The sequence below is a fragment of the Ostrea edulis genome, chromosome 8 (assembly GCF_947568905.1).
Source record: "Ostrea edulis chromosome 8, xbOstEdul1.1, whole genome shotgun sequence".
NCBI classification, from domain to species: Eukaryota; Metazoa; Mollusca; class Bivalvia; order Ostreida; family Ostreidae; genus Ostrea; species Ostrea edulis.
Genome location: NC_079171.1, coordinates 44,663,907 through 44,678,484, shown reverse-complemented (window position 1 = coordinate 44,678,484; position 14,578 = coordinate 44,663,907). Strand labels below are relative to the sequence as shown.

The 14,578-nt window shown below is 35.8% G+C and overlaps 1 protein-coding gene across 2 annotated transcripts in view; it reads left to right on the top strand.

The window, feature by feature from the left end:
- The first annotated feature begins 6,996 nt into the window (after positions 1-6,996).
- LOC125661345 (CTD small phosphatase-like protein 2) overlaps positions 6,997-14,578 on the top strand; it is a 33,707-nt gene continuing 26,125 nt past the window's right edge. The window contains exons 1-2 of one of the 2 annotated variants that reach the window (XM_048893327.2): positions 6,997-7,075; positions 13,491-13,657. In XM_048893327.2, the coding sequence (XP_048749284.1) occupies positions 13,493-13,657 (165 nt within the window). In that variant the 5' untranslated portion in view covers positions 6,997-7,075; positions 13,491-13,492. Of the gene's footprint in view, positions 7,076-13,388; positions 13,658-14,578 lie in introns of both variants that reach the window. The other variant, XM_048893328.2, reaches the window with a different exon arrangement.

The window sequence follows — 14,578 nt, the reverse complement described above, 5'->3', positions numbered from 1 at the left end:
ATGAAATTCTGTGTTATGAAATCTAAGATTGTGATTCGCGGTAATAGTGCTTTGTGTGGAGAGGTAGAGGGAACTAAGAACATGATAAATAGTAAATGCATAGAAGTCTCAGATAAAGACTGATCTGGGATATTGAGGCAACATACTCTGATCTACAAGGAGCCCGTTACAGGAATCACTAAAGTAAACAGAATAAAACACAGGAAATTACATGGCTTTGAGTTCACACATCGTGAAGTTCGTATGCGTTAAGGGCAAATCCTGAACATATCTAATTTGAAAAAGGGATGCCACCGTAAACTGTAATTATCCCGTCCAGAATGACACAGCTGAGTAAACTTTTCTTTGTTTATATTTACAATGTACCAACCTGACAGTTGCATCTCCCGACCTCCACAGCAGATCTAACACTGGTGTGAATAGATGTAATAAGTTACAATGCTGACCGGTACTCCTTTTAAGAACGCTACATTTGTACGTATGCATCAAGTTTTTTTCCCCCAGATGTAGTTTTAAGGCAATATTAGGCACATGAATAAAAGATAAAATTGAAAAACTAATGAACATGCTATAACATGTTTATTTAAGAAATAAATTTCATTTTTGAAACGTATGAGGATATGAACTGCAATGCTACACGCAGACATACTTCATGAACACGTTAGTCGTAAAGCTTTGCAGTTCATACCCTCATGTATTTTCCAAAATGAAATTCATTTCCTACCTATAATTATTTCTGTCGGAATTCCCTGTCGTTAAAACAGACATACTATATGTTTATCAAGATTCGTATACCCACAACTGCAGCGCATTCATGAGGAAATGAATAACTACTACAGGCAAAACATTGGAAAAGTAAATATAGAGTAGATGAAAACAAAAAATGAGGACAAGACAGGCGCGTAGGCAGACAGAAAATGAAGTGTACGCAAAGTAAGGCAGGGGGTCCGGGGCCGCCTTGAGGTCCCCAGTGGGTCCAGGGCGAAGCCCTGGTGGGGGCCCAGGGGGCGAAGCCCCCGGAAGCTCCTGGGTTTTATTGATTACAATCACCAATTTTTTTGAGTATAGAACGGGTTTTTTGTCAGTCAATTTTCGAAACAAACGAATTCAAACAAGACAGAAAAAGAATCACAGATTTGTTTTAGGAAGCTTGATATTACCAAATCACCAAATGTTAAATTGACACTTGCTTTACGAACTGCGTTGATTTATTTTTTAGTTGTTGCCGACAGGTGTATGAGTATAGACACACATGTTATATATTGCTAATAACAAAGGGTATTCCAAATCCATCTAATTAATGTACATAAATGGTGTACATTAAAATCGATTCGACATTTGCTGGACCAGGTATTAATAAGGGAATTATGGATACATGTACAACACAGACCTGTAATAATTCTGGTATGATAAAATACGCTCAAAGTACTAGTCCGAAATATCTGACGTTTTCCTGGCTTTTTCATGATTTTGATATTTACCGTGCCAGGAAAACGTCAGAATCGGCGCTATCACATAAACTGGAAATTCGCCGTCTGCACCTGGAGGCGGCATTCTCGGGCCGATTTTTAAATAGTTGCGAGCCGAATTTAATGTTAAAGTCATAATTAATCAATAAAACGATGCTTTTTGTACTAACTAATATCGATTAAAAGAAAATATAACTCCGAAATTCGATAACATAAGCACACAATTGTAGTCAACCGAATTTTCGCTGTCCTTTGAGCGAACGAGTCACGTGACTCAAAACAGCTCGACTGTTTGTTAAAATGTTTTCATGAGGCTGTTTATGTTATTAAAGAACTCATAAAATCGATATTAGTAAGTACAAGAAGCGTCGTTTTATTGATTAATTATGACTTTAACATTAAATTCGGCTTTTTAGAGATTTGAAATTCAAGAAGCTTTTTTTAAATTGGATTGAATAGACATGATGATTGGAGTTAATCATAAATCGGAAATACATAGCGCAAAGTTACACTTGCGGCAATTACATAAAAATGTAAAAATAATTTTTTTTTTTTTTTAGCAAATAATGTGTACACAGTTGCGTACTTGCGTATAGGCAGCTACGCGCCTGCAAGAAACATCCACAGATCCAAAGGAACATTAAATGTGTAATATTAGGTATACACACTGGGCAATATGCGTTTATTGATCTTATCTGATCTCAAACTTCATTGAGTTTGGGTGTTATATGTCTTACATCAGTGTAAGAGACAAAACAGTGCTACAGTCATATTCATTGAAACAGGCACAAATTGGTCAGTGGGCCTAGAGGAACAGGTTTTTCTATTTTTTTTAATTTTTTTTTTTTTTTAAAGATTTCTATCAACAATTGTTCTAATGTATTTTGTATATCCTTGAAGAAGAACTCTATATACAAAATCTTTTTTGTTTTACAAATCTAAAGACTTTTCGGACAACTAGAATAATGTATCATTTAAATGTATATATTTAGTCCTATTTGGTGGAGGATCTAGAAGGGGTAACGGGGTTGCAGCCCTCTCTTTGGTTGAGCATTCTTAACTAAAAGAGCTTTTGTCTGATAGTTAGTGGGAGAAGTGCGCGACAATATTGCTAGAAGTAAAGAGGGTTGGTACATGTACGTATTTTAGGAATTCTATGAGAAGGTCTGTTATGAAATTAAACACTGTGACACGGGCAGATCCAGAAGGGGCGGGTGGGTTTTTTAAAAAGGAGATAATGATCAAGATGTAGAAAGGGGTTGAGAGAGAGAGAGAGAGAGAGAGAGAGAGAGAGAGAGAGAGAGAGGTCTGCAGATGATAGGTGGGGAGGGCAGGGCGTGAAGACAGATATGTCGACCTATTAAAGATTTTTGTATGTGCAGAATACTTTGAGGTGTTTATTTGGACATCCCCAATCACTATAAGAGCTTTTAAATGTTGCTTCTTAATTCCCCTCCCCATTAAACAATTTCGTGTAAAAATTAGCAGAAAAGATTTGGAGAAACACCTTTGATGACATAAAGACAGTTGTCCCATGCTACTTACGATATTCGCTGTGTAATTATTATAGGATTAAACATCGTTGTGGAAGAATTTATCGATGTGTGTAAACTCTGGACATTTTACTCACAAACAGTATAAAAGCACTTTTATATTAAATTTATGAGTAAAATGTCCATAATTTTCACATAGATAAATTCTTCAAAAAGAATGTTTGCTTCTTATAATTCTAATTCGTTCCCTGTATTATCAATTTCAAAAATTTGAATAGTGACTCCGCACTATATGTTATTTGTTTTCAGGCGCGTATGTATACATAGCGTTTTTGAATTCATTGATGTGTAAATTCTAGTTTAGACTTAATTTTGTCCAATCAGCACAATTGTAATAGATAACATTGAAATTATACATGTATAAACAAACCTTCATATTTTCAAAACCATTGAAAATTTGAAGAAGAATTTAAGAAATCTAAACTACAACGAGTACATGTACATTGTGTACGTATACTCATTTTCTTTATTTTCAATACTATCAGGTGGAGAAATGATTTTAACATTTTTAAACCAAAAATTTTTTTTTTAATAATAATGATATACTAGTGGAAAAAAGAAACTGTGCATTATTTAATATATGAAAAATGATAAAAAATAACAATGAACAAATTTTATTTTTTGTAATACTGTTAACAAATGTATTCGTTACAACATTTCATAATCCATTAAAGGAAGTGAACATGAAAATGTGACAAAGGGTTTAAATTTGTGATTTTGATGTATATAATGAATTCTGAAAATCATTAAGATGTAGCTTTCTTTAGTAGGGAGATATTTCATAAAGATTAACTAATCTTTTCAATCCTCGGGAGCTACCATATTGAAAAAAATATTACCTCCCTGCTGGGTTATCTCTTAGCATCCACTAGAGGGCAGCACTGATGCTGATGTCAGTAGGACACATTGTGCATTTTTGGCACATTGTAAGCATCAACGTTAAAATGTCATCAGCAGAAAGTGAATTAAATATGGGATATCAGTTTGAACCTGATGTTACAGAGGAAGAAATTGTTTCTCAGAATAATTTTTCATTACCAGCAATTGATTTTAATGAGAGAGGAATTATGTACATTCATGATCAAGGAGTGTCTTTCTTGTCATGAGTTTGAACATTTTGTGTCAGATTACATGGATATACACATAAAGTACGGTTCTCTACACCCATATTTTGACATGGTGTGTCTAAGTCCTGTTATAATTGATACAGCTTACATTTATCCATGGATTTATGTATCCAGAGAGGAAGGGTCTCAGAGGACTTTGATAACAACTTGTTAAACAAGTAAGAAAAACACGAAAATGAAAAATACCGTCTGTATTCACATGTACATGTATTAAAATCTAAACATAACATGGCATTTGTGTGTAAATATTTCCAATTACAAACACACACACACGTGATAGAATACAGTAACAATTCTGTTGCAGGCATGCTATCAAGTTTTATGGCCTGCAGACAGTTTATCAACTAGGTCAGACGTGGTCAGCCTCTTGGGGGTAAAAATCAGAGTAGTTTTAATTTACCCTCATTTTTTGTGACATAAATTAAGGGAGTATTTCCTAAAGAGCACTGCAATGTATAAAGGATTTCTTAAAACCTTAGACTTTGATACAGATTCTGAATAAGTAATTTTTATTAGTGTAAATAAATAATATAACTGTAAATTGCATCTCCGAAATGTATCTGTGGTCCATGTACATCAATAATTATAAAATATATAATTTATATGCCTATATTGCAGTACTTTTATGACACACTCACCTTAATTATCTCCAAATATTTTAAAATCTAATAAAATTAATTGATTTGGAATCTTGAAATATAACAGTACTAGTGCTTCTGAGTAAGTTCAGAAGAAGGAGGAACTGGAGATATTTTGTGGGAGTGTTTTCTTCTTTTTCTTAATGCATTGTAATTAGATTTGATTTCAATTATTTTTGCTCCAAAACCTTATCCACCAATTCTGATATGAATCCATAAATTTCTGCTGTATAATAGTGACCCAGTCAACAACAGCAATGTGTCTCATCTACGTCAGAGCACAGATGCATACTGGGAAATAATGGATGACCTCCATTAACCTTTATCTTAGAGTGTTTAATTGATCAAATCTCGTAATAGAAACAAGTAAATCAGATTCAGGCCACACTATTTAGTTTCAGGGGGTCTTTTAAGTTTATTATGCAACAAATATTTTTTTCATGTTCACTTCCTTTAATGTTAACGTCGAATAGCGTCAATTTCAGCACACTCGAAAGACACTGGTATTCGAACTTGAATTAACAAAGTTAATAACGCGTGTGACCACCATTTGCATTCATGCATGCTTGAAAATGGCACCTCATTGATGGCACTAAAGTGTTCAGAAATGCTTGAGGAATGTTGTTCCAGATGTTGTTTAAAGCCTGACCTAAATCAGCCAATGTCGCTGGCTGATTTGGTAAACGGTGTAGACGGCGTTCCATTTCATCCCAGACGTGCTCGGTCGGCGATAAATGGGGGAAACAGCTGGCCAAAGCAAGACATAGACATTCTGTTGAACAAAAAAGTCCCTGACTGTACGTGCCTTGCGTTGTCTTGCTGCAGAGTGATTTGATTTTGCTGTCTCTGTATGAAGGGTATCACATGGCGCTGAATAATATCGTCTCGATAGCGTACGCCGGTGAGATTTCCATTGACAATTTGTAGAGGGGTCCTTCCAGTGCTGTTATTCCATCCCACACCATAACGCTACCTCCACCGAATTATCGACGTTGCACAACACAAGCGTCCTGGTAACGCTCCCCAACGCGACAATACACTCTACAACGGCCGTCACTGCAATCCAAATGAAATCTGGATTTTCTGAATCGTAGATGTCGTCTGCACCACGCTAGTCTAGCGATACGATGACGTTGAAGCAGTATTGGGCGCACCGCTGGACGTCTTGGTCTGATGTTGTGCTCGCGCAGACGATTACGCACAGTTCTTGGATTGATTGGTCGAAGTCCAGGAATGCTACGAGCAGTCAAACTTGTTGTCTGGAAACGATTTCCCAGGTGCACAAGTCTACTGTGGTTGTCCTGTCGACGCGACGTCACACGAGGACGCCCATAACGTGGTCGATCCCGAGTGTTACCAGATTGTTGGAAACGTCTCCTTAACTACTGGATGGTGTTCCAATGAACTCCAAAGTGTCTTGCTACGATATTTTGTGTCATTCCAGCTTAACTGAAGCATCCCAACAGCACGGTTACGTTGGTTTTCGCTGAGTCGAGGCATGGCAGAAGGGTAAAATTTTTGTCAAAACTAAAGTGCTTTCCTAAACGAATAGTGTCCAAACAAACCTTTTACAATTCTTACTCGAAACAGTATTGGCCAGTAAAACTCGTGCGTACGAACACTTCAATAAACAACATGTGTTCACTAACCATGTCCGTTCATCTGAGTCGGGTACTATCCAATATTGTTAAAAAACATCACCTTTATCGATTGTTTAGATTTTATAAATATAAACAATAAATATAGAAAAATCATACTAAATTTTGTAATGCACAGTTTCTTTTTACCGATAGTATAATTATGAATCCCATCAAGCGATCTAGATTTTCAGATTATAAGATTGGTTTAAAAAAAATAGATAAATATTTAATTTTAAAAATCCATTGAAATAGCGATGCCAAATTTAAATCTAGCTAAGATTTCCAGAATTATCTTTCCTCTCTTATTTTTTGTTTTTTAATTAACAGATAACAAATCCGAAAAGTCAGCGTAATCTAAAAGTATGGTGCCATTTGATAATTTTATATCATAAGAAAATGTTTATATTTTGTTTGCATGTAATATTTGTTTTGCAGAATATATATCGAACTGCTTGAAATATTACTCAGAAGTCATATTAACATGATGTAAGGCATATTGATGCACATTTGAATTTTGTGTCAGGGGCGCGGGATTATGATTTCAATCGGGTTCGGATAACAGACAGGCTGTTTTGTGTACTGACCTTCATCCGGGGACTTGATCCTACGCGCGAAATGGAGTGATGTAAACACAACTACAAGCTTGGGGTAAGTTTTAAACATTTTAAGCACTGTCTTGCGTTTTAGGACGCCAAGTACATGAGTTAGAGCGTCCCTGAATAATTTGGTAAAGTGTTTAATATATGTTACTAATTTATATCGATATCAGGTCCTCGAATTTGAACGCTTTGAGTCCACGAAAACTCGCGAGAGTTCGCTAGTGAACCCCCACTTTGCATTTCGTCGTTTTGGGGCAGATTACGTTTTTTGCGACCTTGAATTTGTAAAAAGTGAAAATCAATTGTATTTATTGCAATCAATTAAGATATAAATATACGTCATCATTTCTCTTCTAGACTGTAGGAACGTTTATGAATAGGCCTATAAGTTTAATTAGATGTGAAAAGTTGCGATGAATCATTCTCTTCGATTTGTGACGTCACGATTTGTTTGTGTGACCCAGATTTCTGTCTGGGCCTCCAAAGCATGGGTCGTCACTCTTTTTTGTTGTTGACCAGAATAAACTTTCAACTCTGCAATGAAAAGTTGTGTGTGTTTTACAAAAATGTACCATGAAATTTCCAAAATTATGGTATGGACTGATTTAAATCAAATTACTGGTGCTCCTTCTAAACTAAGTTTCTACTCGTTACAAGCATCAATGCCATCCGTTAGCAATTTAATTGAATTCAGGTTCAGACTCCTCGAGAGAATTTTTTTTTAAGAATAGTATATTTTTGGGTGTAGGGTGGGTGTGAATTTGGTTCATGCATCTCGATCAAATGTGTGAGAGATCTACTGAGCTTAACAAAATTCAGGTATGGGGAGTTAGCCTAGTGGGGGAGCTATTCATCGTAATTCTATCAATATTGGATGCACTTATTACCAGAGTTGTGTCATTTACATGACATATGTATTATAAATACTGCATTTCCTGAAATTATCCGTGTCTGTATATTGATTTGAGACCAGGAAGATGATACCCAAGTGTGATGTTTATAAACAGTCACATGTAGGTCACCACAATTGTACAGAAAATAACTCAGTTTTATTTGTGAAGGAAATTTATTGTAATCCATTTGGGTGTGTAATATACCACCAAGCCAATTAATTTGATTTTGGCACACTTAGACTATTTAAATTTGCACGAAGTGAACTCTTTCAATGATATAAACAGTATGTAAATCCTTTTAGTAAAATGATAAAGGCCTACTACATTGGGAATAAACAAATGGGACATGTAAAAAAAATTATCGGGAGTGAAAAAAAAAGTACTTGTCCACTCATCCTGGACAAGTTAAAATTGGCTCGCGACGAGTGGATATCATTAATATGCACTTTTCCCTGGTGATGAGTGAAATTTTTTTGTAACTGTTGAATTTACTTTTATTTTGACATTCAACAATATTTTAAATTGATTATCTTATAATGTTCTGCAGGGCTCGAAATTAACATATGCTCGTCAGTCCGTGACTGGTTTACGCCAGTCATTCCTATGGGACTGGTTAATTGTCCAAAACGTCATTTTGGAAAACATGCTTATAGAATATAGAATCTTAAACACTCATTTGTCATTCCTCTGAAGATATTGGATGAACACGATTAGTAATTATAAATCTCACATAAGTGTTACAATATTGTCTGAGTCATGTCTAGTTAATAAAATTCCATTATATCATTTAATATATATGCACATTAATATATAGTATATCAGCATTTCATCATTATTGATTTTTATCAATATTTTCGGCAACCAAAATGCACCCCCCCCCTCCTCCAAAAAAACCCCATGCAATACGATATGCCTAAAATACGTGTAAAACCAACGCATACATGTACATTATGAATTTATCGTTTTACACTGAACAAAACTACTTGTTGCTAAATGTGCACTAGGTGCCATTAAATAACGCATTTTATTTGTCTTGAATTGGTATCTCTAGTGTAAAATTTTAGATAAAATATATTTTTGTGTGTGATTCAATCTTTTGAAAGTTAGATTTTGTGTACATCAACTTACACCTCTTCTTGCACTTCAATTACTGAAATGAGCACAAAAACAATCATCAGGCTTGTAGCAACAATGGGTCTGCCTCCTCTTATTATTACATTATTTTTACGTGCAGATATAGATCTATATACATGTAGTCGGATAGCTCCTCCTCCCACCCCCCCACCGTCCTCTTTAGAAAAAACCCCAGCATTGTCGTGAATAGTTGAAATGTAAAATTTAACCAATGAATGAAACTGAAAGATCAACCCTTACTGCCTTCCTTCTCGAGCTATGGATTTTTTTTTAACTCACCTGAACCGAAGGTTCAAGTGAGCTTTTCTGATCACATTTTGTCCGGCGTCCGTCCGTCTGTCTGTAAACTTTTCACATTTTCATCTTCTTCTCATGAACCACTGGGCCAATTTCAACCAAACATGGCCAAAAGCATCCTTGGGTGAAGGGCTTTCAAGTTTGTTCAAATGAAGGGCCATGTCCCTTTCAAAGGGGAGATAATCACAAAAATAGGGTGGGGTCATTTAAAAATCTTCTCAAGAACCACTGGGCCAGAAGAGCTGAAATTTACCTGAAAGCTTCCTGACATATTGCAGATTTAAGTTTGTTCAAATCATGGCCCCCGGTGGTAGGATGGGGCCACAAGGGGGAATCAAAGTTTTACATACAAATATTTTGGGAAAAACTTTTAAAATCTTCTTCTCAAGAACCACTTAGCCAGAAAAGCTGAGATTTACATGAAAGCTTCCTGACATAATGCAGATTCAAGTTTGTTCAAATCATGGGCCCCGGGGGTTGGATGGGGCCACAATAGGGGATCAAAGTTTTACATACAAATATATAGGGAAAAACTTTAAAAATCTTCTTCTCAAGAACCACTAAGCCAGAAAAGCTGAGATTTACATGAAAACTTCCTGACATAATGCAGATTCAAGTTTGTTCAAATCATGGGCCCCGGGGGTTGGATGGGGCCACAATAGGGGATCAAAGTTTTACATACAAATATATAGGGAAAAACTTTAAAAATCTTCTTCTCAAGAACCACTGAGCCAGAAAAGCTGAGATTTACATGAAAGCTTCCTGACATAATGCAGATTCAAGTTTGTTCAAATCATGGGCTCCGGGGGTTGGATGGGGCCACAATAGGGCATCAAAGTTTTACATACAAATGTATAGGAAAAATCTTCTTCTCAAGAACCACTGAGCCAGAAAAGCTGCTTTTTACATGAAAACTTTCTGACATAGTGCAGATTCAAGTTTGTTCAAATCATGGCCCCCGGGGGTAGGATGGGGCCATAAGGGGGGATCAAAGTTTTACATACAAATATATAGTTAAAATCTTTTTCTCAATAACCACTGAGTCAGAAAAGCTGATATTTACAAGAAAACTTTCTGACATAGTGCAGATTCAAGTTTGTTCAAATCATGGCCCCCGGGGGGGGGGGGGGGGGGGGGGTGGGATGGGGCCACAAGTGGGGGGGGGGGGTCAAAGTTTTACATACAAATATAGGAAAAAGCTTTAAAAATCTTCTTCTCAAGAACCATTGGGCCAAAGAAGTTTGACATTTACATGAAAGTTTTCTGACATAGTGTAGATTCAAGTTTGCAAAGGGTAGTTTGGGCCATAATAGGGACTAAGGTTTTACATGCAAATATATATGGAAAGTCTTCAGATATGGGCCAAGGTGACTCAGGTGAGCGATGTGGCCCATGGGCCTCTTGTTTATTTACTCGTCAATTTTTTTAGGCATTATTAAAATCACCCCCCCCCCCCCCCCATAAACGATGCCACGTGCCTGATTGTATCGCATGCTTTCATTGTGCTTTTGATTCTAGGTGTCTGTTGTTTTTAAAACAGATTACTATTGAAATCCTCAGTATTAACTGCATAATTTGAACTGAAATAAATGTCAAATACATCTATAACACCCCCTCCCCCTTCCCCAACCCTACAATTTGACGAAGTGCATACTTTAAAAAGTTTTCTCCATGAAATTGAAGAAATTAAACCTTGTTTTTGTCATAGATATATTACAACCTGTTAAAACCTGGTATACTATAGAATTTAGTAATGTAAGCTTTACTATACACTATTTGTTAATACTATTTATGTGAGACTTGGGACCGCAATCGTAAGCGCGCCCCCAACTTCCGGTGTAAGGGGAGTAACTGCAAAAATGTAGGCCATAGCGAAATATGTTTAATTATTTATGGAAAACTGGTGGACTGGTAAATTTTTCTGTGGACTGGGTGAAATTATACCCTACCATATTTGTTAATATAAGCAATTGTTCTTTATTTCACAAGGTTGATTGGAAAGTTTAAAATCAAGGCAGCAAGTATTGACTTTTAAAGAGGCTAAATGAGTATAATTCTATTACTATCATCGTATGACACAATGAAATTGCCCCGAAATGAACATATGATATGTGTGCCCTCTCTAGATCCTAGATTTAACACTGATTATCATCGCTCCAGGGTGCTCGCCTGTATTAAAACAATAAAGCACTATTGAAATTGTCAAATGTTCTTTTTTTTCTTTCTTTTTTTAGCTGAGCTGAAAGCTTAAGTGAGCTTTTCTGATCGCTTTTTGTCCGTAGTCTGTCTGTTAAACTTTTCACATTTTCGACTTCTTCTCCAGAACCACTGGGCCAATTTCAACCAAACATGGCCAAAAGCATCCTTGGGTGAAGGGCTTTCAAGTTTGTTCAAATGAAGGGCCATGTCCCTTTCAAAGGGGAGATAATCACAAAAATGCAAAAATAGGGTGGGGTCATTTAAAAATCTTCTTCTCAAGAACCACTGGGCCAAAAGAGCTGATATTTACCTGAAAGCTTCCTGACATATTGCAGATTTAAGTTTGTTCAAATCATGGCCCCCGGTGGTAGGATGGGGCCACAAGGGGGGATCAAAGTTTTACATACAAATATAGGAAAAAGCTTTTAAAATCTTCTTCTCAAGAACCATTGTGCCAAAGAAGTTCACATTTACATGAAAGCTTTCTGACATAGTGTAGATTCATGTTTGCAAAGGGTAGGTTGGGCCATAATAGGGACTAAGGTTTTACATGCAAATATATATGGAAAGTCTTCAGATATGGGCCAAGGTGACTCAGGTGAGCGATGTGGCCCATGGGCCTCTTGTTTTAATTTGAAAGTGCATTTAAAATATATTTGAATTTTCAGGGAATTTTTGTCAAATTTTTCATACAGAATGCAGGATTTTCTCCAAAATACAGTATTAATTTCAAGTAACAAGTCCCCTTCCCAGCAAAAGAACAGTCCTCCCCCCTAAGAAAAACAACCCCTAGCTTCCTACTGATGACTTCTGATTAAAGGTCTGATAGAAAAAAAATCATGTATATTTCTTTTGATAATTTGGTAATAATTTCTTGTATGCAATCTAATTAAAATTAGGCTTGTATATACCACTCCTCTATGATACACCTCTGAATAGTGGAATATCCACAAGTCGAATTTTATATTGGTAGTGACTGTGAAAAGTGTGCCTCTTTGAACTGTATGCTAAAACAGACACAGTGAAAGTTCTTCTAGAAAATTCATGCTTTTAGCGTATAGCAATGTGTACCGCTGATAAGGCAGTGTACAAATTTGGTAAAGGCAGTTTGAGAATTACAGAGATGTAATATTTATACACAATTTTTGTGTAGGTGAGCTAGGACAGTGATCGACAAATCGACCAATCAGACACCGGGATTGGGTCACTCCCCCCTTATCTTAGTCTTATCTTTAGTTTTACATGCAATGCCATGTAAGTTGTAAACTGGATAACAATATGTAATATGAAAACAAACTCGTAAATCCTTAGAGTTTAGCCCTGAGATTCAGTGTAAGTATGGAGATGTCCAAATCTATATGTATATTAATCACTCCCAAGACAGACTACTCACTGAGATTTGAGAAGACATAATCTGAATAACATACAACTTGTAAATGTGTAAAATACTTAGTTTTGATGTTTGAACATGTTGGATGGATTTAAGAAATTTTTTTTTTTTTTCAGGTAATTCTGTTATTTTTCAGGGCTGAAATTATGAATTTATCATTTATGAATTAGATGTAAATTCATGAACATTTCTAAGAATGAGATGTCTTACACAGAGTTCTTTATTCATTAGAAATTTATTAAGACATTTTGTTAAAACTTAGAGCTTCATAGACAGAAAAGTATGAAGGGGAAAGTACATCTAAAATGATGAAATTGAACTCCACAGAACACTACAAAGTTGTCTAAAACTCTCCAATCCAGAAAAAAATATGTAGCGCACAAACAATAGAATGACATAATAGGTGAATTTCAATTCATTGTAAACAAATTATGGGACTTTTTTTTTAGGAATGCCTTTGTGGTGTTGTGCTGTAAACAAACAATTGATGGGACTTTTTTAGGAATGCCTCTGGAGTGTTGCGTTGTAAACAATTTATGGGACTTTTTTAGGAATGCCTTTGGAGTGTTGCGTTAAGGACAATATGCAGCTGCGTCGCAAGTTAGGCGGCACTGCAGCGATGGCCACCACGAGGATGAGGAAACGACGGAAGGAAACTGAGCCAGCTCCGCCTCAGAAAAAGAAAGTAACGAGAACGGGATCAAAGTCACATGTCAAGGTACACTTGAGTTCAAAGTTCACTTTTATTTTAATTATCACAGTCAAATTTTAGCTTGTGTCCAAAAAATGTCTGCGTACCAAATTTAAAATAAATGAGGAGTTTTCTTCAGGAATTATTTGGTAAAGTAATTTAAAACTAGTAAATGATGTTAACATCTTTTACTTGACTGCAAGAACAAAAAATATGTATTGATGAATTGTATCTAATTTCTTCAAGTTTTTTTTAATGTCAGAAATGGTGACACCATACAGGGTTTATTTCAAACAAAATTGACTACGTATCGGCTGTCTTTATTGTTTTTTTATACAATTTGTTAAAAATAATTTCATTACGAATGAATTTGAGAAGATAAAAATTGGTAAATATTCAAATGATAACAATTTGATATTGTGTTTTTATTCAGCTCCCTGCTACAATCTTGTCCATGAACATGGACATTTGAACGTATTCAACAAGTGTGCTATTAACACTTTAAAGCAACAAAGATTTTGTGCGAGTTTTCAAATCGTACATCATTAGCTCTTCTGAGCCAAAGGCTCAAAGAGCTAATGCTATGGCCATTTGTGCGGTGTGCGTAAACTTTTTAGAAAAAGGGCTATAACTCAAGAACCCCTTGGCCAATTTTTTTCAAATTTGTTACAGGGTATCATTGGCCCAAGGGCTTTCATACATACTAAATAGAGGGATGTGACCCTTTAACAAGGGGAGATAATCAGAAAAATACAAACAAAAGTAGTGGTTGCTAAAAAATCTTCTTCTGAAGAACCACAGGGCAGATTATCACCAAACTTACACATAAGGATGAGGATATGTTGTAGATTAAAAATTGTTCAAGGCATTACCCTGGGGCAAAGGGCGTGGTCTCAAGGTCACTTCAAATTTGACCTAAATTTAAATTTTTTTTTAATTTCTTAAATC